The 21,982-nt window shown below is 37.2% G+C and overlaps 2 protein-coding genes across 5 annotated transcripts in view; one reads left to right on the forward strand and one right to left on the reverse strand.

Moving 5' to 3' along the window:
• Positions 1 to 21,982, forward strand: part of EPM2A (EPM2A glucan phosphatase, laforin) — a 250,861-nt gene that overhangs the window by 72,529 nt on the left and 156,350 nt on the right. The window contains exon 1 of one of the 2 annotated variants that reach the window (XM_031937664.1): positions 13,692 to 14,054. The exons of the other annotated variant lie outside the window; for it this stretch is intronic. Within the exon in view, the coding sequence (XP_031793524.1) occupies positions 13,715 to 14,054 (340 nt within the window). The 5' untranslated portion in view covers positions 13,692 to 13,714. Of the gene's footprint in view, positions 1 to 13,691; positions 14,055 to 21,982 lie in introns of those variants that run through there. 2 annotated transcript variants of the gene reach the window in all.
• CCNQ (cyclin Q) lies at positions 9,833 to 13,710 on the reverse strand. Of its 3 annotated transcripts, XM_031937669.1 has the most exons (4): positions 13,621 to 13,710; positions 12,182 to 12,328; positions 11,953 to 12,078; positions 9,833 to 11,550 (listed from the first exon to the last, which is right to left on the reverse strand). In XM_031937669.1, the coding sequence occupies exon 4, from the start codon at positions 11,520 to 11,522 to the stop codon at positions 10,773 to 10,775; it is 750 nt and encodes a 249-aa protein (XP_031793529.1). In that variant the 5' UTR covers positions 11,523 to 11,550; positions 11,953 to 12,078; positions 12,182 to 12,328; positions 13,621 to 13,710; the 3' UTR covers positions 9,833 to 10,772. The 3 variants fall into 3 exon arrangements, with proteins under 3 accessions (XP_031793529.1, XP_031793528.1, XP_031793527.1); XM_031937668.1 differs by lacking the exon at positions 11,953 to 12,078; XM_031937667.1 differs by having other exon boundaries at positions 11,953 to 12,328.

Below are 21,982 nucleotides of genomic sequence, written 5' to 3' on the forward strand. Positions count from 1 at the left end.
CTCAGTTTCATCCCCAAGGAGCACCAGTGATTCTCACTTGCCTCCAGGATCTCGTGTAAACTATTCCAGCAGTTAAAGCTCATCACAATTTGGTTCTTTATTACCTTTCCAATATTCTTATATTTTCTTCACTGCCATGAATTTTATGTTCCTGCTACAATGACCCACCTGCTCTTTCTCAAACAATATACTCCATCTCCAGCATTGCTTTGACTATTCCTCCTACATAAAATGCTCTCCTGAATTCACCTCCATTTCTTAGATTTTTTTTTGGATTCCTTTAAAATTCAGTTTATGTTGTACCTTCTTCAAGAGACCTTTTCTAGTTCTCCTACTTCCAAATGCCTTCTAATATTTCTTTTTACTTATTTGCATTTATTTTTAAAGTTATTTATATAGTCTTCCCCCTTTAGAATTTGAGATTTTTGTAGGAAGCATCTTAATTTTTTTAAAATTTTCTTTGCATCCCAAGTACTTAATACAATTCTTGGTACATAGTAAATTCTTTTTTTTTTTTTTTTTTTTGGTAATAATAACTTTTTATTTACAAGTTATATGTATGGGTAATTTTACAGCATTGACAATTGCCAAACCTTTTGTTCCAATTTTTCCCCTCCTTCCCCCCACCCTCTCCCCTAGATGGCAGGATGACTGGTAGATGTTAAATATATTAAAATATAAATTAGATACACTATAAGTATACATAACCAAGCCGTTATTTTTCTGTACAAAAAGAATCGGACTCTGAAATATTGTACAATTAGCCTGTGAAGGAAATCCAAAATGCAGGCAGGCAAAAACATAGGGATTGGGAATTCAATGTAATGGTTCTTAGTCATCTCCCAGAGTTCTTACGCTGGGCAAAGCTGGTTCAGTTCATTATTGCTCCATTGGAACTGGTATGATTCATCCCATTGCTGAAGATGGCCAGGTCCATCAGAATACATAGTAAATTCTTAATAAATGCTTACTGACCGAATGATAATGCTGTCAGATTGATCTTCTTCATACTTCTGTTAGAATGTTTATCTTTGTATTCCTAGCACTTTGAACAGTCCTTGGCACATAGTTGGCACTTAATAAATGCTTGTTGATTGATTAAAAGGTAGATAGGAGCCAAATTTTGAAGAGCTTTAAATGCCAAGCCACTGAAGATTCATGAGCAGGGGAATGAAATGGTTAGTCTTGGGCCTATTTTGCCAGCTGTATGGAAACTTCCCTGACTAAACTCCTCAGGAGTTTCTTACTGTATTTTGTATAAAACATTCCTTTGCCTAGTGCTTATCACATTGATCTCCTATTGAATTTAATATATCTCTGTTGCTTAGTATAATGAGATTTAATTCAATAAACATTTGTTAAATATGTGCTATTTTTAAGGCATTTTGCTATACACTGGCAATTCAAAGACAAAAACATATTTTTGCTCTCAAAGAGCTGACATTCTACAATGTGTAGACAGATAAAAAATATCGAACAATCAATTAATAAACATTTATTAAGTGCTTACTATATGTCAGTCCTGAGCTAAGCCTGTAAATAGAAAAAGAGAGAAAAGATAGTCCTTGTCCTTAGAGAGCTTGTGATCAAATAATAAATAAATAAATAATTTGAAGCGTGGCAATTTTAGGAAAAGAATAAAGGTTTCCTGTAGGAGGAAATGTTTGGGCCGAACCATGAAGCAAGCTGAGGCAACAGAGTATTCCAAGAATAAAGGACAAGCTACTTCCTAAGCATGGGAAACTAGGTTTAGAAAAGAGCAAGGAGACCATTTGTCTGGAACAGTATTGGGGGGTAGTGAGGTAGAACAGGATCTTTAATCAGTTCACCATTGTCAGAACTTAATTCCACTCATCCTGTCACATACTGACAACTCCTGAGACTATCTTCATTAGCACACTTGAGACACACCCCAGCCTGTAACCTGGTGCAGCACTTTGACGCCTATGTGAGCTTATTCTCCATTAGGCTCCTCCTTTGCCCCTTCCTAACTCCTCCCTAAGTCTTCCCAGACTCCCTAGATCCCTCCTTACTTCCCTCCCAAAAAGCAAGAGCTTCAGTCAGTGGTAAACAGTCCTGTTTCTTAGAGCTAACACAATCCTTGGGATTTATTATTATTATTATTATTATTTGGTGATGCATAAAAAAGTTTGAGAGATATATAATTTTTGGGTAATTTTCTTAATTATGGCTAATGAATAATAAAAGTATAGTCATTTGGCTGTCTTTCTTAAAACAAAAGCCCCCTCACTGAACCACTGAATTTTTAGAAAAGTGAGTGTTCCTGAGGGTGAAAATCAACTCTGGTTAACAAGTAATAAGAAAATGATTATTATAATGAAAGTAGGCTTATTTTAGTGAGGGATTTCTGGGTAGAGCATGACTTGATTACTCAGTCTAGGTCAAAGAGATTTATCTATAGCCATACCACGCCCTCTAGGGTCATTTAGACAAAAAGGAAGCTACTTTTATTCAGTTTTGTCTGACTAAAACACAACAGGCTTGATTCACTAATTTACTTAGACTAGAATTTCTTTACCTTTTAATTAGAGCTAAGTTTTCTCAGTTAAGTAAGTTTTACCTAAGATTTCATCTCCTCAGTCCTACACTTCAAAGGCTGTGGAGTACAGATGTTGATTTCTAAATGAGGAAATAGAAGGGTGTAAAACCTTAGTCCTAATTCAATAACTGGTTATTAATATGAGAAAAATGGTTATTTCTTTCATTTTATTTTAGAGTGAGAGATGGGTCAAAAAAAAAAAAAAAAAAAAAGGAAAGAGGAAAGAGAAAAGAGATGTTTTAATCCCAGCATCTCCAAGACATAATACCTCCCAGCATATTCTTACTACCTTCAGATGTTTGTAATCCCAGAGATTCCAAAAAGTAAAGAATCAGAATAAATATACCGATAGATGCTGCATCATTTCATTCCAAGAGAAGTGTCTATTAAAAAAAATAAAAACAAACAAAAAGCAATATTTTATTATTATCCTCAGCAGCAGATTATCCCTATAGACAAAATATTGCAATTATTTTTGAAAGCTAGTATTTGAAAATCATTTTTCACTTCTCTTTTGAGAATGGTATCTGTTGTTTTATGATTCAGGTTGATGCTATATCACTAAGAGCAATTGAAGTCTCAAGACAGAAGTGTTACTCATGCACAGCTAGAACTTCAGCTATTATCTGAAGACCCATTGGCAAAGGCTATAAAAACAATAAAACAATGAAAATGAAGCCTTTTTTTTTTTTTATAGGCAGTATGGGTCCTTGATGGCTTCCTCTAAATCTACATTTAAAAAAAAAATTTTAAAAAATAAAGAAATCTACATTTAATTGTGTAAATAAGTGCCAAGCCTTTAAGATATTAGTTTGGTAAAATAAAGTATGATTTCACTTAATTAGTAAAAAAATTCCTAAAGAAAGTAATGTAAACAATTCTCCTGTCATATATATGTATATATGTGTGTGTATGTACATATATACAATACACGCATATAACTTTAGATATATCTATATATGTATATACACATATATTGATGAAGGATAGATATGGGGTACCTAAATGAAATTAGGGTTTAACTGAGGTCTAGTGGCAAGTTCAGGGTACAGGGAGTCAAATAGAGCTCCCCTGCAATCCCTTTGGATTTGGCACAATTATATGAGGTCTAGTAGCTGCGCGTGAGTCCCCAATAAACGCATTTATTGGCCCGAAAAACTAGATTGATAAAAGAGGTTTATTATGGGCTTTGGAAGTAAGGAAATAGGTGAAGGTAGAGTAAGTCAATTCTTAAAGGGACCACACCCACATCATTATGACATGTATCTAAGTATGTATCCCAAATTAAAGTACAGTATTTTTTCATCAGTGGTTTTAGTGACTCTTTCTGCTGCTTATATCAGACCTAGAGATTTATAGGAAATGATTCCAAAAAATCAGTCCCTTACTTAGAGCACTAATTAAAAGGAATATCAGTACTCACTAAAAAGAATATTCCTTCACAGGAAACTTAATATAGAAAAAGAAATCTCATGGTTACCCTTACTGATCTTATACCTCAGAAAACTTGAAAACAGAATATTATGAAAATGCCTGTTAGACTTGCCATAATTGATATTATCGGCCTGGCATGCCCACTCATGGGGACAGAATAGCTGGGCAGAAAAAAGATTGATGACTTTTTAAAAAGTTATTTGCCCTACCAGGAAATGGCATCTAAATCAATCTTTAGCTGCCATTAGAGGCAGCTAGGGAATACAGTGAGTAGGATGCTCGGCTTGCAGTCAGGAATTCAAATCCAGCTTCAGACATTTGCTAGCTCTGTGACCCAGGGCAAGTGCTTTAAATTCTGTTTGCCTTTCCCCTCCAGCTGCTAATGCTTTCACCTTTCATATTACTTTCCATTTACTCTGCATCTGTCTGGTATTCTATCTTGTATATAGCTAATTATTTTCATATTTCTCTCCACTCTTAGAATGCAACCTCCTTGAAGGGACTATTTCTTGATGTCCCTAGTATTTAACAGAGTGCCTGGCACATACTAAGTGCTTAATAAATGATTGTTGATTGATTTTCTGTTTTCCTAGTGTGGAAACTCAAATTGTAATCCACATATAATTTAATAAGACAACAGAATTACCTTTAACAGAGAGTTGAGTTTAAGTGAATTGTCTGCAATGGCACAGCTGGTAAATGTCAGTTAAGATTTAAAAGAGGGTGTTCCAGCCTTCAAAATCTAGCATGGCCCCTATGTCTGTAAAGGTCACATAGACCTTTGGAAAGTCACTTTTCCTTTTAGGTCTCAGTTTCCTCATCTGAAAATGGGATGGGGGTCTGTAAGATAGCTCTCTAAACTCCTTTCAGTTCTAGAGTGCAAAGTCAATGTGAATAGTAAATGTGAACATTTCTAGCACTATGTACATGTGGCTCTAAAGGCTCTGGGATCATTCTTCCAACCCACTAGCAGGTCAGTTCCCTAGTCCAAGACTCCTGCTCCCCTCAGAGTTTTAGGGCTAACTCTAAAAGAGCCTTTTTTTTTTCCAGTACTTTTGCTTATGAGCTTCCTTCTGGTGTTTTCTTTCCAATATCATCACCAGTTATCATCCCCTCAACACCATTTAACAATTGATTACTGCCTTGTCGCTCAACCAGTTGATTTTTCCCTAATAGACATTACCATTAGTTAGCTTATATAGAGTGATACTTCCTGACAAAGACTAGCAAGGATAGAAGTATAAATTGTCCCTGCTTCCCAAACTGAAGGACAATTCTATATATAATCAGTCAGTCTCTGGGGAGAGAGATATGTCTCAGCTTCTGAATGGCTTCACTTTGGGGCTAGTTTAATCCTGTGGTTCCTCAGAACTGGTTCCTCATGGACTTCACTAGTGTGGCTGCAGCACTATTCTTCAAGGGATGCCAGTTGCTGCGTTTTCCAACTTTCTGAAATCCACAGGGTTGTAATCTGGTCTATTCTATCTCTGATAAGTATTCACTTAAAATGTGGAAAGCCCGGAGCAGGGCCAGCAGAAACACAGGCAGCATGCAGTCACAGCTCCGAGGTGGCTCAGCTGCAATGGTGACTGCAGCTGCAGCTACCTACTTCTTTCCTCACCAGAAAATCCACGGCGTTTCTTCCAGCTTACTTGAAAGCTGACAGAAAGAGATTTAACCTGTTTGAGCCTTTTGTATACATGCAACAAGATAAAAGGCTTTTTGTTGTCAAGGAATAAGCAGACATCAGACAAGGTATTTTGAGTTGGGAAAGGCCAGGGCCCTCCATCATGCACTTTGGAAAGTAAGCTCAATAAGTGTTCATAATGGATCAACAGCAGGCAAAACATATTTGCTCTAAGATTTGGACCTTCATTGGCCAGTCTCAAATTAACTTATGTAAAGTGTGATATGTCCATTATTACTGTGAACATTAAAACATATGGTATTGGCCCAGTAGTTAAAATTCCAAGTCAGGAACATGAGAATTCAAATTCAGCCTCAGATGGTAGGTATATATAACCCTGGGTTTCCTTATCTGCAAAATGGAAAAAATTTCCAGTTGTTGCGTCAATCAAATGAGATAATTGTAAAGCACTCAGCACACAAAGCAAGTATAAACGTTAGCCATTTATATTTATCATTTATTTATTAAGTTAGCATGGTTGCACAGATGGTTACAAATCATTCCTGCAGTCCCAAATTGCTCCCTGAGTTTTGTGTATGGCGATGGAAATTTTCTCTGGAATGGATGAGCAATATGAGTTTAGACATTCCTCCTATAGCTTTCTGCCCCAAGAGATTTCATGTCCAAAGTCAGGATTCCTTTATCTTTTTTAAAAAATTTAATTTAGTTTAGTCAATAAGCATTTATTTCCTTTCCTACTTGTTAAAAAGAAAAAAAAAACTTGCAACAAATACACATAGTCAAACAAAATAAATTATCATTATTCAAAAATCTTTGTCTCATTCTGCAACTTGAATCTATCATCTCTGTCAAGCAGTGGATAGCAATAGTTCACTGGTATTCTGGAAATTATTGCATTGATTAGTTCTTAAAATGATTTTTTTTTTTACAATCTTGTTTTCTAATTCTTCTTACTTCCCTGTGCAACAGTTTATTATGCCTTTCCTGGTTTCATTAAAACCACTCCTTTTATAATTTCTTATCAATAATAGTATTCCATTATATCAGCCATTCCCCAATTGATGGGCACCTCACTTATTTTTTTTATCAATATAAAAAAAAGGTATATTTTTGTACAGATGAATCTTTTTTATTCTCTTTGATCTTTTTGGAAGTAAAGACCCAATAGAGGTATTGCTGGGTTAAAGGGTATTCTGGTTAGTGGCAAAGATATGATTATTCCAGAGTCTAAGAAAACGAAAGCCCAGAGAGCTTAAATGTGCTTTATACGTCTATGAAATGAGAGGCTTGGACCAGATAACCTCCATGGCTCCTTCCAGGTTTAAATCTTTTGACTACTTGAATTTGCAGCATAGCGAAGACAGCAGCTTCAAATTTAAGAGTCCCCAAGAATCATCTAGATGTCTGTTGTTGTTCAGTCATTTCAGTTGTATTTAACTCTTTTATGATCCTATTTGGAGTTTTCTTGACACCAGAGTGATTTGCCACTTTCTTTTCCAGCTCATTTTATAATGAAGAAACTGAGGAAATCAGAGTTAAGTAACTTTCTCAGGGACACACAGCTAGTGTCTGTGGTCAAATACTCAGGAAAATGATTTTTTCTGACTTTAAGCCCTGCACTCTACCTTGCAACCTAGCTGCAACTGAATGTCTAAGTTGCAATATTTTTTCCTACCTAAAAATTGGAAATAACTTACTATTAACTTTTAAGAATGTTATGAAGATTAATAGAATTATGCTTATTTGAGCATTTGAGCTTCTTGGGTACAAGGTACCATAAACAGACAAAATAATATTACAAACAGAGAATTATAGCAAATCAGCAAGGAGTGAAAGATTGAAGCAGAAAACAAATCACCAGAGAAGCAATATCTTTCACTGCGGGGACACTGGAGAATTTCCATTTGAGTAGAAGTCTTCTTATACATTTAAATTGGAATGCATTTCCCATTCTTCAAGAAATAGCAAATTTAATGTGTAATCCAATACTGTATTGGCAAAATTTCAATTAAAATTTATTTAGACCTTTGAAATAATGATTAAAAAAACCCTCAAAACCTTAGTATCAGCAGTGTTACTTGACTTGCTGAGTTAATTCTCATCATTTTGTTTAATCAGTGTGATTTCAAATCTAATATCAAATAGATTTCCTAAATAATGGCTTTTCCATAAATGATATATCAAAATTCAAGTGGAGTACAAAAGCATTTGTTTCTGGAATAGGTAAATTCTTAATATTGGCTTTTAAAACTTGGAATTTCTTTCACATAATGACATTTATATAGCATTTACTATGCGCCAGACACTATACTTGTTGTGGTTCAGTTATTTTAATTGTATTTACCTCTGTATGACTCCATTTAGGTTTTTGTTTGTTTGGCAAAGATGGTAGAGTGGTTTACTATTTCCTTCTCTAGTTCATTTTTACAGATGAAGAAAATGAGGCAGTTACCCAGGGTCACAAAGCTAATATTTGAGGTCAAATTTAAATTCAGAAAGATGAGTTTTCCTGACTCCAGGTCCAGCACTCTACCTACTGTGCCATCTAGGAAACTGAGGGCCACAGAGGTTAATCTGATTATATCTCCAATACATATCTGAGGTCAAGTACAAGCTACACATACACATCATGATTTGATTATTGACTTAAAAACAAAACAACAAAAAACTTTTAAAATCAGCAACCACTTAAATCTAAATGTCCTGTTTTTTCTAATGGTAAAATATTTTAGCAACAGGAGAAAATACATCAGATTCTTTTTCTGCTAACAGTTATCAGCAAATAACTTAAATATGATGGGTTTTCCCCCCTTTAGTCTACAAATTTTTTTTTTTGCCAGAACTTAATTATTATCATTGAAATGGTAAACTAGTTCTAAAACTTGTAGCTAATTTGCATGACTAACAACAAAGCAGTTTTGAAACATTTTTCCTGATCTAGAGATGATATCACTCTAGAAGCACTATTCTTTTAAATGTGGCCTAAATTTTACCTGGTGTACAATGAAATCAGAAATGCTGTCCATTTAAATATAAACCAAAAATCATGAGACATATCTTTTGTATAATTGATGTAGAGCTCACACATTCCTACTTAAAAAAACCCCAAAAACCAAAAAAATTCATTGAAATGCCAGTTATTTTGAAAGTTCAGAAAATCTGCCTGTTCATTCTATGACTAAAATGAATGGATTTTTTTTAAACTGAAACTTTTTTTCCTATTTGATCCCTAAGACCTCCAGAGAGGCCCTAATGAAAAAAAAAAAAAGTGAGATGAGCTGTTTAGAAAGTATACATAGAAAATATGTTAAAAAGCATACTAATACCCAAACGAAATCAGAGCTCTGCAAGAATATGAAGGATTTTCTATTATAAATAGCAAATTCCCCCCTCCCCCAATAAGTGATGTAAGTAAAAATCTGTTTTCTTAAAGACATTAAATAGATGATCTTTTTTTGTCTCAGAATGTGTATATTATACTCCTTTGCAATAATGATCTGCTAGTTGCTTTTCATCCAAGTATTGTTAGAATATTTGATAAGTGAATGCAATCTTAAAGTCTGCTTTTTTTTGTTGCTAAAGCAGCCTTGGTTTTTTTAGTCTTGCTTATCGTTCCTATGATTTCCCTTTATGCTTATCAACCAACAAACGAAGCTTTTCTTGGAGAAACTATTTCAGATGAAATACGTCAGTTAGCTAGCAGCTCCTTGGAAAGCCTGGAAACTTTATATTTGCTAAATTATTAAGTTTCTTTCAATTCTGCTTCATGATAATTTTGAATGTGTAAAGCAAGCCTAGTTTATCTTTCCACCAGAGTTTGAGTTTTTTTCCTGGATCGTTCATACACATCTAATAACATGTCTTCTTTCTTTTTAAGTACTATTATGTCAAACTATATATTTTTGTTCTTTTTAATTTTTTATTGAAGCTTTTTATTTTCAAAACATGCAAGGATAATTTTTCAACATTGCAAAACCTTGTGTTCTAATTCCACCCCCCCTTCCTCGCAACCCCTCCTCTAGATGGCAAGTAATCCAATATATGTTAAACATGGCAAAAATATAAGTAAATCCAATATAGGCATACATCTAATAACATATCTTTGTGTGTCTGTTGATGTTTAGTTTACACGAGAGATTTGTGTTAAATGTATGTTAAGTCATATAAAAGAACAGAAATCAAATACAAGATCAGAAACATAAGAAAAAATCATTGTATTTAGGAAACCAACAAACAGGTTTAACATATAAACAGCAAATTTATTTTGGAAATGACATTAAAATTTTAAGACAAGATGTTTCTTTGGCCAACTGTTGGCTCTCAAAACTTCAATCAATTCATGAACTCATCCATGAGGGCACGCCCTCTCTGGGTGATGAGAATAATCCATCCCTACTGTCTTTTTCTCTATGGGCGTACTTTGCCCCAGTGTTTACTAGAAAGCTTTGATTCTTCAGAGATCAAGGTGTTTCAAGATTATTAACATATGGGATTCCTGAAAGAACATTTGTGTTTAAAAGACGATCACATTTTATAACATTTCAGGGAAAGGAAAATAACACAAAATGGGAAAATAAATTATGGCTAAATCACCTCCCTACACTCCCATATCCCCAGTATGATCCATAGGACATTAAAAGCTTTTAAATTATATGCCCATTTTCACAGCTTTACAAAATATTTTTTATCTTTCATTATGTAAAACAAAATACTGTTCATTATGTTGGAAGATTTAAGTTTATGTATGGCTTAAAAAGACATCCCAAAGGATATTTTGGTTTTTGTTTTAATGAAGAGATGTCTAAATACAGTTTGCACCAAATTCAAAGGAGTAATCTTCAAAAATTTCTTAAGGTGCAAAAGACAATTGAACACAGTACATTTCTTTTTCATCATCCAAACATCACATGCTCTCAAACCTGCTCAAGAGGAACACCTATTATTACCCATCCACTGCATCAGTACCTAAAAATGTCATCAGAAAGCAACCCAAGTTTAGTTCTTCTCCCTTTGCAGATGCAAAGTTGATCCCTGCGACTTGGCAACTTTTTGTACTTGTGACCCCTATTAATGGGGTCAAATCCAGTTCTCCAGCAAAGCTTTGCTTCTCCTTGGATGGCCCTACAGCAATTAAGGGATTTCTGTGTCCATTGTGTAAATCTGAATCAGATCAGATACAATGTTATCAATGACTGGCTTGGTAAGGTCTTCGCTGAAGACCTGCCACCAGGGCTTTTCCGCCTCGGAATCAGCAGGCACCTCCACTCCGTAGCACTGCAAGGCGAGATAGAGCACTGCTACTGCTATGTGCTGGGCAGGGTACTGCAGGCACAATGCTCCATGATAGCTGTCCCGCAGCAGGGCCCAGGCTGCTAGGGAGACAGGAGTCCTCTCCCAGCTGTGTCGATTCATCCAGTTCTTTAAAGAAATAAGGTAATGGAGCAGATATTTATGGGGATGCTGGAAGGAGACTCGGAAATGCAAAACTCTCAACATAAGTAATTCACACTGAACGATGCTATCCCTCAGTTCCCAGAACCAGGAGTCTAACTCTAGAGGTTCACTCTTGGGATTTAAATACCTGTGGGAGACATTGATGATGTCTCTTGTCCTGAGATGTTGCTCCTCCACTTTACCGGCCAAGTAAATGGCTGACATGGCTATGAGGTAAGGGTCATATGCATCTAATTTGGTCTCACAGAAAAATTTATGGTAAATGGTACAGGCTGTGGCAATTGGAATGGATTGCATCCCTAGCTTGACACCAGCCTCCATGATGAACCGTGTCACTTTGAAGTGGACTTTGGCCTCGGAGGCCAAGTGCCCCTCTTTCTTTATTTCTTCGCTCTCTGTGCCGCTCTCACTCTGACGAGACTCCATGGCTAATACCCCGACTTCTGGTGTATCCCTTAAAGCCAAATAAAAATCGAATTCAAGTCACAAGAAGGACAAAACAAGATGAACTCCACACTACCGCTATGATCTACACATGTATCATGAGAACCTTAAAACTGTGAACCTGTCAGTATTCATAAAAGACTTTTACAGCATACTATATATCTTTAGTCACCCAATTGCCTGAAGGTACATTCACCTAAAGATGCTGTATTTAGTGGCTTCTTTTTTTGGACAATAAAGAAATCTCTGACTTCACACATTAGAACAACACCACTTAAACGTTCCTTTTGAAGGAGAAATCTCTCATAAGTACATTAAGATAATATAATATTCCTTGATGAATGTAATCAGATAAACAACACTTAAAGTTTAGTAAATCAAACAAATCATAAAACTTAAGAGGGATGCTCACCAAAGATATATGTCAACATCATGGAAAATATCAGAAACAGAGTAAAAGTGGATAATGAAGTCCTCTGATGTTCCTATTTGTGGGTGATATTGTATTGATTGTGTCACGCTCCAGAACAATCAGGGACTTTCCATGCAGGGGAAACAAAAGGATGAAAAATGCCTACTATTCAGAATGACACAGAGTTGGACGACCAAACAATTGAATTAGTATATATCAGTTCATATACCTCAAACAGATATCATAGATGGACAAGTTGAGCTGAGCATCACTTAGATAGAAGGCAGACTGGAACTCTATTTATGAAACTCTGCAGGGCATTCATTTTGCATTTTCAGCATCAATAGTATCTATGGAATAAGTCCAGTTGTTGTTTCTTAAGTGGAAAAATAAAAAAGGAAAACAAAAGAGTATTAGTCTTAACCAAAAAGAAACAGGATCAAATTGTAAAGACACGGGTAATACATTGTCTCATCAAAATATGTCAATCAAAAAAAAAAAAAAAAAAAAAAACACCTGAAACATAACTAAATTAAAAACAAACAGCCTACACCAATACAAAAATCTGAATTGGTATTTTCTGCCCTTTTAATTAGTTTGGTGAAGAGGGTCTTTTTTACACTTTACTCCTGCCTCCCTTGCCATCCAATGATACAGACTGCCTCGATGTTCCTTTTAAGGGAAAAAAAACGCCATCTTTCATTTTCACTGGCTGTTCCTCATCTCCACCTCTTGGCTTCCTTCAAGTCTCAGCTAAATGCTATTACTAGAGCTACTACTACTACTACTACTAGTTTCTGTTAGAAATTTTTCTCTATTCCCCTTAATACTAGTCCATTTCCTTTATTGTTTATCTTGAGTTTATGCTGCTTTGACATGCTCTGTACATAGATATTTGCAAGATGTCTCCGCCATGTAAGCTCCTATACACTATATACAGATTCTGGAACATAGTAGGCACCTGATAAATATATACTGACTGACTTTAACATAGTACTAATGATAACCAACTTGTTAGCGGGTAAATGATCTTCAGTTGCATATTGTCCTAAGTAAAAAAAAATAAAATAAAATAAGGGAAAAAATACACCTTTTTTTTTTTTTTTTTACTATGTTCCACTTTTACTATCCAGTTAGGAAGTTATTAATCAGATAATTGCATTTATAGTGACTACAGCATGTATGTAAATCAGCTATAAAACTCATCCAGATCATAGCATTTATCACAATTCAGCATATATTCAATGCAACCTGGTTGGAAAGGAGCCCAAAGCCAGACGGCAGCATTTATAGCTATTATAGCATATATGTAAACCAGTTAGAAAGCTCACATGCAGATAGTAATATTAGAGCGAACATGCGATACATCCCGGCTAGAACGGAATAGCATTTTTGGATTAGATCGTCTCTCCATACTAAATGGTGACTCCCCCACCCACCGCCAGAGGGAGCCACGTTTCTATTCCAAAAGGACTGATGAGGAAGGTCTCCGGCGTGGCAAGGACAGGGGATGCCCCCGTAATCATTCCACGCGGACCCGGTGGGGGGGGGGGGGGGATCACCTCCGTCCTTGCCCCTGGCGCTCCCTCCCCCTCCCCCTCCCGGTCTCCGGCCCCGCCCCGCCCCCAGCCGCGCCGGGCGGTAACAGGATCCCCGGCTGACATTTACCGAGCTGTGGGCGCGGCGTCGGGGCCGGGCTGTCCGCCGGGGGTTCCCACGGCCTAGGAACGGAGCAGCAGGAGAGGCGCGCGTCTCGGGGCCGATGCTGTTCCGCTTCGGGGTGGTGCTCCCTCCCGGCGTGGTGCTCCCTCCCGGCGTGGCGCTCCCTCCCGGCGTGGCCCAGGGCCGTCCGCAGGTGCTGCTGGCGGGCTCGCGGCCCGAGCTGGGGCACTGGGAGCCTCAGAGGGCCGTGCCCATGAAGCGGGCGGGCGGCGGGCTGCAGGAGCCGGGCCTGTGGCTCGCCGAGGTGGAGCTGGCCGGGGAGCCGCCGCCGGAAGCCCAGGAGCGGCGGCAGCGGCCCGAGGGGGCGGGGCTCGGCGTCTCCGACACTTTCTGGTACAAGTTCCTAAAGCGGGAGCCGGGCGGAGAGTTCTCCTGGGAAGGTACGGCCCCGCGGCCTCGGCCTCCCCGCCCCTCCTTTCTACCCCTCCCCTTCCCCGCTCGGGCCCCGCCCCCTTGGTCCCTGCGCGGGATCCTCCCCCGCCTCGTGCTGACCCCGGGTGACCCTCGGAGCCCGCCCCAAATTGCTAGCTACCCACGTGATCCTGGGCGAGGCCCTTTTCGGGCCTGAGCCTCCTCAGTTTATTATTTTTTTTTATTTTTATTTTTTTCTAATTAAATCAGTTTATTAAACTAAAGTTTTTTTTTTTAAATTTAATAGCCTTTTATTTACAGGTTATATGCATGGGTAACTTTACAGCATTGACAATTGCCAAACTGAGCCTCAGTTTATCTGTGAAAACAGGCCCCCGAGGGTCTTCTCCGGGGTCCTAGCCATAGTCTCCCCGTTCGGATAACAACTGCTAACGCATACAGAGCTTACCCGATACCCTCCTCTCATTTAATCCTTTCCACATCCCTGGGAGGGAGATGCTGTTACTCTGTCTCTATAGAGCAGGAAGCTGAAGCCAACTTGCCTGGAATCAGATGGGCTGGATTTGAACTCCCGTTTCTGTGCGCTAATACACTTCACCCCCATTTCACAGATGATAAAACTGAGGCAGACATCCCTCGTCACAGAACTTGTCTGAGGTCTGATTTGAATAATAATGACAATAACAATGAACAAATCTAGCACTTCCTGCGTGCTATGATCACCATTTCACAGACGATAAAAATGAGGCAAAAAGGGGTTATGACTTTTCCCAGCCGGTCTGAGGTGGGATTGGAACTCAGGGCTTGCTAACAGCAGGCCCTGCTCCCCACCCACTGCGGGCCAGGTGTTTCTGGGCAGTCCTAGAATCTTCCTGCCAGCAAACTCGCATTTTATCCAGACCGGCTCAGTGTCTTTGCATTTTGCACACTAGCTAAAGCGTCCGAGTTGGGGGTCAAAGATACTACTGAATTCTGGAACTCAAACCTATTTTCAGACCCTTACTAGCTGTGTGACTCTGGACAAGTCCCTTAACGCTGTTTGCTTACGTTTCCCCATCCGTAAAATGAACTGAAGAAGGAGATGGCGAACCATTCCAGTAGCTTTGCCAAGAAAACCCAAATGGGGTCATGAAGCGTCAGACTAAAGCAAAATGATTGAACTATTGTTCCAGCAAATATCCGGGCAAGTCCCTTAGCTTCTTAGTGCTAGGCAGCTCTAAAATTAGGTTTTAGATTATCAATTGACTTGTAGGACTGTTGCGTTCCTTAGGACTCAAAACCAAACAAAAATTAGGACTGGATACAAAGAATAATAAAAATTCCTCTCCCTCAGTTTACACCCTACTAGGGCCTTCAAATATTCAAAGAGATAATTAAAGTGGATGCAATATCCTAAACCTCTTCCCCCACTCCCTATGAAGTTAGACCAATTTTTCCTTTAAAAGTATTGGGACATTTTCCTAGATTTGTAGGTTCAGGAGACTATCAGCCTCTGGAGGTCACATTTTCATTATCCTGGTTCAGAGCAGCCACAAGTAATTCCCAGGGGTTCTCTGAAGTATACTTGGTGGATGGATCCTGGTGGTAATTCAGGCTAGGGAGCTGTTCTTAGCTCTGTCAGCTTGAACAATTCTCAATGCTTACCCTACTGTGGCTAAGTACATGTCTTACTTTCAGATGATCTACTGGTATGTCATTTTGTTCTAGCTTTGAATTTCAAATTTTTAAAATTAAACTATTAAAATTTAACAATTAATTAATTTAAAATTATTGAAAGGAGATCATATTGTGAGAAATGGGCACCCCCCCATTGTTAAGTCTTTCCTTCTGGGGTTCCTCCAATTTCCCCTCCACATAATCTTGTATGCATGTAGTCCTTTGGTAGTTGTATCTCTAATTATTGAGCTCCTTGAGAATAGGGAAGATTTTGGTTTGCTTTTTACTGTACTCCCAAGGCTAAGCATAGTGCTAAGCCCATAAGTGCTTATTGAATGATTTAATAAAAGAGTGAAGAACTGATAATGTCATACTGCTTCAGCATAGTGAGGAGGGGCATTACTTGGAAAGAATATGTATATACAGTGCCAGATCCAGTCATTATATTGTATATTTTTTGTTTTTCTTTGTCACAAGGGAAGATTTAATCTAGAAGGATTGAAGGTTTTGAGATAAAGATAATCAAACATTTATTAAGGGCTAATTATGTGCTGGCCCTGTGCTAAGTGCTAAGAGAAAGCATCAATAAAATATATTAAGGAGAACAAAAAAAAGAAGTCCAGTTACTTAAGAATTATCTATAGTCTCCAGGAAGGGAGAAAAGGACTTCTATCCAACCAGAAACTATGAAATTATCTTTGCAACATGTGTTTTGTAAGCTCAAACCTACTTTCTCCTGGACTCTATATGTGTTTGTGGGAAAGTAGGTATCAGATTTTTTTTTTTTTGGGGGGGGGGGGTCTATACCCCTGCTCAGTAATTTCCTTTTGTAAAAGCTAATTAATGTTGATTATTTAACTAATAAATGGGAAATTTTAGATGGCTAATTGATACTGGGAAACTCCCAATGGGGCATATAAGCCATAGCATTAGAAATTCCAGTTACCTTTAGAATCCAGTTAACTTGCCAGTAACTTGGGAGTTGAGAGAGTGAATTTAGAGAGGGTGATATATAGACTTATAAAAGATATATAAAACATGTACTAGATTCTTGGAGGCAAAGGTGATAGCAGATGGTTGCTCACTAGGAAAGACTTTCTCTAAAAGGTGTTGCTTGGAGTCTTGAAAGAAATTAGGATTCGTAGAGGCAAAGGTGAGGAAGAAGACAATCCACATATGGAGGCAGGTAGTGTACTAACATACAAAAGGAAGTGGCTTAGGATGAGTGAATTGTAGAGATCTTAGAGGAATCTGTAGAGAATGATGTGTAAGGAAACTAGAAAGATAGGCAGAGGCCAGTTGTGAAGAATTTTAAATGTCAAACAGGGAACTCATAGACTTTATTGAATAGGGTCATGGTCAGACCTGTATTTTAGGAAGGTAATTTTTTTGGTAACTATATGGCAGGATAGACTGGAGGGGAGAAAGACTTGAGATTTAGAGAGGAAATATCAAACTAAAATATTCCAGGGGAGAGGTAATGAGGGCCTAAAGTAATTGCTTTCAGTTTTGTTATTTTTTTTTCTCTCCCAGTCATGTCAGACTCTTCATAATCTCCTTTTTTGGAAGAGTTTCTTAGGAAAGTTACTGGATTGGTTTGCCACAGCTTTTTATAGCTGTGGAAACTGAGGCAAACAAGGTACAGTGAGTTACCCAGGTTCACACACACACACACACACACACACACACACACACACCTAGGATGTGTCTGAGACCAGATTTGAATTTAGGAAGATTCCAGGGCTGACACTCTATCCACTACTTCACCTACGTGTCCCAGATAACTGCTAGGTGAACATAAGAACCAGTCTAGTGTGGTGGAGAACCACTGAACATAGTGTGAATGCTTAGATTCACAAGTTGTCTTAGATACTTCCTGATGGAGGTATTTAACCTCTCCCATCCTCATTTTCTTCATCTTTCAGCATTTATATTCCTATTCATCATTGTTATTCTGCTTCCTCATAATTATCATTTATCCAAAAGTATCCATTACTTTGTCTAAAAACATTCCCCAATGATATTTTTAAAAGTTTATGCCAAATATATGACAAAAATTATAGACAAAGAGACAAGAATCAGCTGAAATCAACAGTATTCTGAAAACTTTTTTTTTTTTTGGGTGGCAATCCTATGAGATTCAAGATGGCTAAGGATTTATGGTTTAATAAAATGTATAATACCATGCAGGAATTTTAAAGAAGAGTTTCCTTTACATTAACACATTTGTTTACTGGACATAGAAGGTTTTTATGTTTGGTGTTTGCCTTGCTGCATTTTATTATATTTGAAAAACTGTTCCCCCTAGCTTGTAGTAATCTGAACCTCACTCATATCCCAGACTGTAGGCTGTCTTGTTACTCTGTTATTTAGGGAACTTTGTGGAAGCCTGCCTTTCACTAAGGAAATGAAGTTATTTAAGGTGACTTAAGGCCCTTCTCCTTACCTAAGTTGGTTCATGTAGATAAAATGCATGGAACAAAACCCCTTCAAAAAGAAAAAAATCAGATTGCAAAGTGTTTTTGAGTGGTGATTTAAATGACGAGTCAAGAAGACTCAGTTTAATTACCCTTTTCTACAGAATACACATTCTTGTTTGATATAACATATATTTTCTTCATGCCTCATTTTATTTCATTTTGAAATTTATCTAGTCCAGCATTTCACAGTCTAATTTAACCACAGAGCACTTTTAAGCTGGAAATATATTGATGGAACCCACAAATTGTGATTCAAAGAATGTAGACATATAGATTAAATTATCATAAAGTAGAACACCTGTTCTCCCTGTGATCATCTATTGTAATACTGTGGTCTGGTTAATATTCGCAAAACAAGAATATATGTATACACACACATACATATATATGAATATATGTATATATATATATATATATATATATATATATGTATGTATGTTTTCAGAGATAAATGCAAATACAAGGGAGATTACTAGAGGAGTTGGAGTGACCAGAAATAAACGAGCTTAGCATAAGTAGTTGAATTTTGCATAGAATTTTGGTAAAGAATAGGACATAGTTTGGAATATAAAGACCTTGAAAGAAATATTTTAGGCAACATTGTGTCGATTTATGCTAGTTTCTCCCTCTTGGAATTCCATGCTCCTTGTTTCTCTTGGGTCATATGTGGTTTGCTTTGGAATAGTGATGTTATTAGTTACAGCTGAAAGTTAATATTGACTTCTTGAATTCCCATTTTTTTTCTATTTTAAAGACAAGATATGTGACTGAGATCAATTCCCAACAGTTGACAACTAAAATAGAATAGAAAAGTGATTTTTAACACCCTTTCTTTTCCGTTAAATGGCAGCTTATTATTTAGATTTTTAAAAATGCAGTAGTTAAATTTGTGACAAGTAAAATTAATATATATGTAAATCAATATTTGAAGAAGGAAAGAAACAGAAGGTAAAAATATGAATATGCTTTTATGGGTACTATAGTTAAGAGTAAGACAACAACATCATATATGATTTCATTCAGACTAAGTCTAAGAAGGAAAAAATATCTTTTCTGAGGGATAAATTAACTAGTTTGATTTTTCTTTATTTTAATAAACAGGACCTTAAGTTGATTTGAGTTCCAAAAAACAGTCATGGAAATACATGATCAGGGAGAAGTGTTAAAATTAATTATCTGAAATAGAAAACAAATCTGAGGTACAAAGCTTCCCATTAAAGATGTAATATCTTTATTGACAGTTGGCAGGTTTACATTGTCAGGTCAACTAATCTCTCAGTAATTAGTGACAAAGCAATGATTTACAGTACTTATTTTTATAATAGAAAAAGAGGAATGAAAAATTACAGCAGTCTTAGGAAACTTGTTTTGAACATAATACACTTGGACAAAATAGGTCATCTATTATATCTCTTTGGGCTTTTTTTTTTTTTTTTTCCTGAGGCAATTGGGGTTAAGTGACTTTCCCAGGTTCACACAGCTAGGAAGTGTTAAGTGTCTGAGGTCACATTTGAACTCAAGTCCTCCTGACTTTAAGGACTGGTGCTTTATCCACTCTCTTGGGCTTTCTTAACCCAAAATTCATGCTAGCAACATTTTGAGTAGTGTCTACAACTGTAATGGGGAGTTTTTAGGATGGGGCAGATATTAAATCTGACATTCTGTTGAATTAGGACTTGTGTCTTTCAAACTGTTTACAGTTGGAGCATTTTCCAGTTAGTTTACTTTAAAGGGATCTATAATTTGAATTAAGACTGGGAAAGAGGAACTTGTAGTTTGTAGTTGGTAAATTAACAAGTATTTCCTTATCTTCAAACTGCCAGAATGGGAAATCCAATCTTTAAAGATTACTCTACTCAATTTATAACTTCTAGCTCAAAAAAGTGAGAAATTGAGAGTTCATACACTAGGAATCACAACCCTCCTTTACTTTAGTTGCCAAAAAGAGGGAACTTAGCCTTTAAAAAAGAGACTTACAATCCTATGATTTTTTTATTCCTACAAATATATATGTATTACTTCAAATTATCTGCTACTAAAAGATAAAGTCTTATCAATATCTATTCCCTAACTCTATAGATATTAAGTCTAAAGGAAATATCTGTGTTGGCTTAGCTTAGTAGCTTTTCCTAAAGAAGGGAGCTTAATCCTTCAGTCAAACTAAAAATAATCAATACTAACTGATTTAAAGATTATTCCTTTATAGACATGACTAAAAATCATTTATGTGGGAGGGGGAATCCAACAGTGATGATGTATTAATGGAATATATATTAAGGATTAACAGTCATGGTATCTCAGAGGGCATTGCCTAGAGATTTGTGTGGTATATGTGTGGTGATAAAGTTTTTAGGATGCTTCAGCAGGGCATATGGGAAGGACTAGTACATAACCCTCCTTGCCAGGATTGCAGTTGGTGATTGTAATGTCTGAGCTAGCTTTGTGGAGATCCTTCAGACAGGCCTTGGTCTCAGGCCTGAGATAGACATCATGAGAATGGTCAGGAATAGAGTCTAGATTCTTTATACTGGCCCAGTCTTGATCTTAGTACAGGAGGCAGGATAGACATCACAAGGCTGGTCAAAGATGAAATGTCTCTCTTCCAGTCCTTCTTAGCTCTTATATACCCTATTACAATTACATCATTACAGTATACTATGTATGTATGAACTAGAGAATCATTACATCACCATGCTAAGTATTAAGTATATATGTGAACTAGAAAACCATCATTTCATCAATTCCACTGAGTTAACATCTTGTTTCAAGTATACTTCTTTAGAGTTCCAGGCCTCTACATCTCCTGCTTCCTTTAGTTTTAGAACACAGGTGGTTACGCCCTCCCTAACTTCTCAGGAAGGTGAGAACAACAAACCAGATATTGTTAACAGGTTTCCTCTGGGCCGAAGGGTCTTGCTTCTAACAGGTATACATAAATCCATCAGCATGGGAGGTATTACACAAGCACATAATAGTATAACACAGGCTAGTAGTGATGTAACAAACAACATAAATCAACATGAGGAATTATACATGTCCATAAATCCTAGAAGGAGAGTATATAAATAACATTCACACATGTACCTCCTTCAGCAGCCAAGAGATAGTCCAAAACCAATCTATTGTCCATTACTTCATGTGTCAAGGAACCCAATGATCCCTGCAGATTTTGAAGCCCCACAGCAGTCTCATCGACAATTTTTAATGTTCACTGTCATGCTTTTTCAGTAGCATATGTAGTCAGAGATGGAACCATCTGATGTTTCTTAGGTCTTCTCCTTTGTTTCAAGAGTCTGCTCCATCTTTCTCTGATGGACAAGGTGAATACAGCTTGTTGGCACCCATCTGATTCCCTCCCCATCTGTAAAGATACAAGCAAACCCTTTTCCCCAAGCAGTTAACCTATCTGGCCCCTTTCATTCACCAATTTCTGGATCTCTCCACATCAGCTAGAGATTATCTAAAAATAGAGGAGCTGCTTGCACTGGACACTGCCCTTCCGGTGGGTTATAAAACTTTTCTGCTAGAGCCAGTGCATCTTTATCAAAAATCAAAAAATTAATAGTGTAAAGAGCTAAATTTAAAAGTTCTCTAGGATTACCTGTGGCTCTCTCTCTTTTTTGTTTTTGGAGGAGCAGTTTGATGTCTTTCTACTATGTCTCCTCTCTACTATTGCCTGACCTTGAGGCTTAAAAGGTATGCCAGTGGTTTGTAAAATCCAATACTGTGTACAAAAGTGTGCAAAATGTTTGGAAGTATATGTAGGTCCATTATCTATTTTTATTGCTTGTGGCACACCC

Source organism: Sarcophilus harrisii, chromosome 4, assembly GCF_902635505.1.
Source record: "Sarcophilus harrisii chromosome 4, mSarHar1.11, whole genome shotgun sequence".
Classification (NCBI taxonomy): domain Eukaryota; kingdom Metazoa; phylum Chordata; class Mammalia; order Dasyuromorphia; family Dasyuridae; genus Sarcophilus; species Sarcophilus harrisii.

What these genes read in the sequence shown, in the direction of transcription:
- CCNQ (XM_031937668.1), bottom strand. Translation starts at nt 11,522, where the DNA reads ATGGAGTCTCGTCAGAGTGAGAGCGGCACAGAGAGCGAAGAAATAAAG.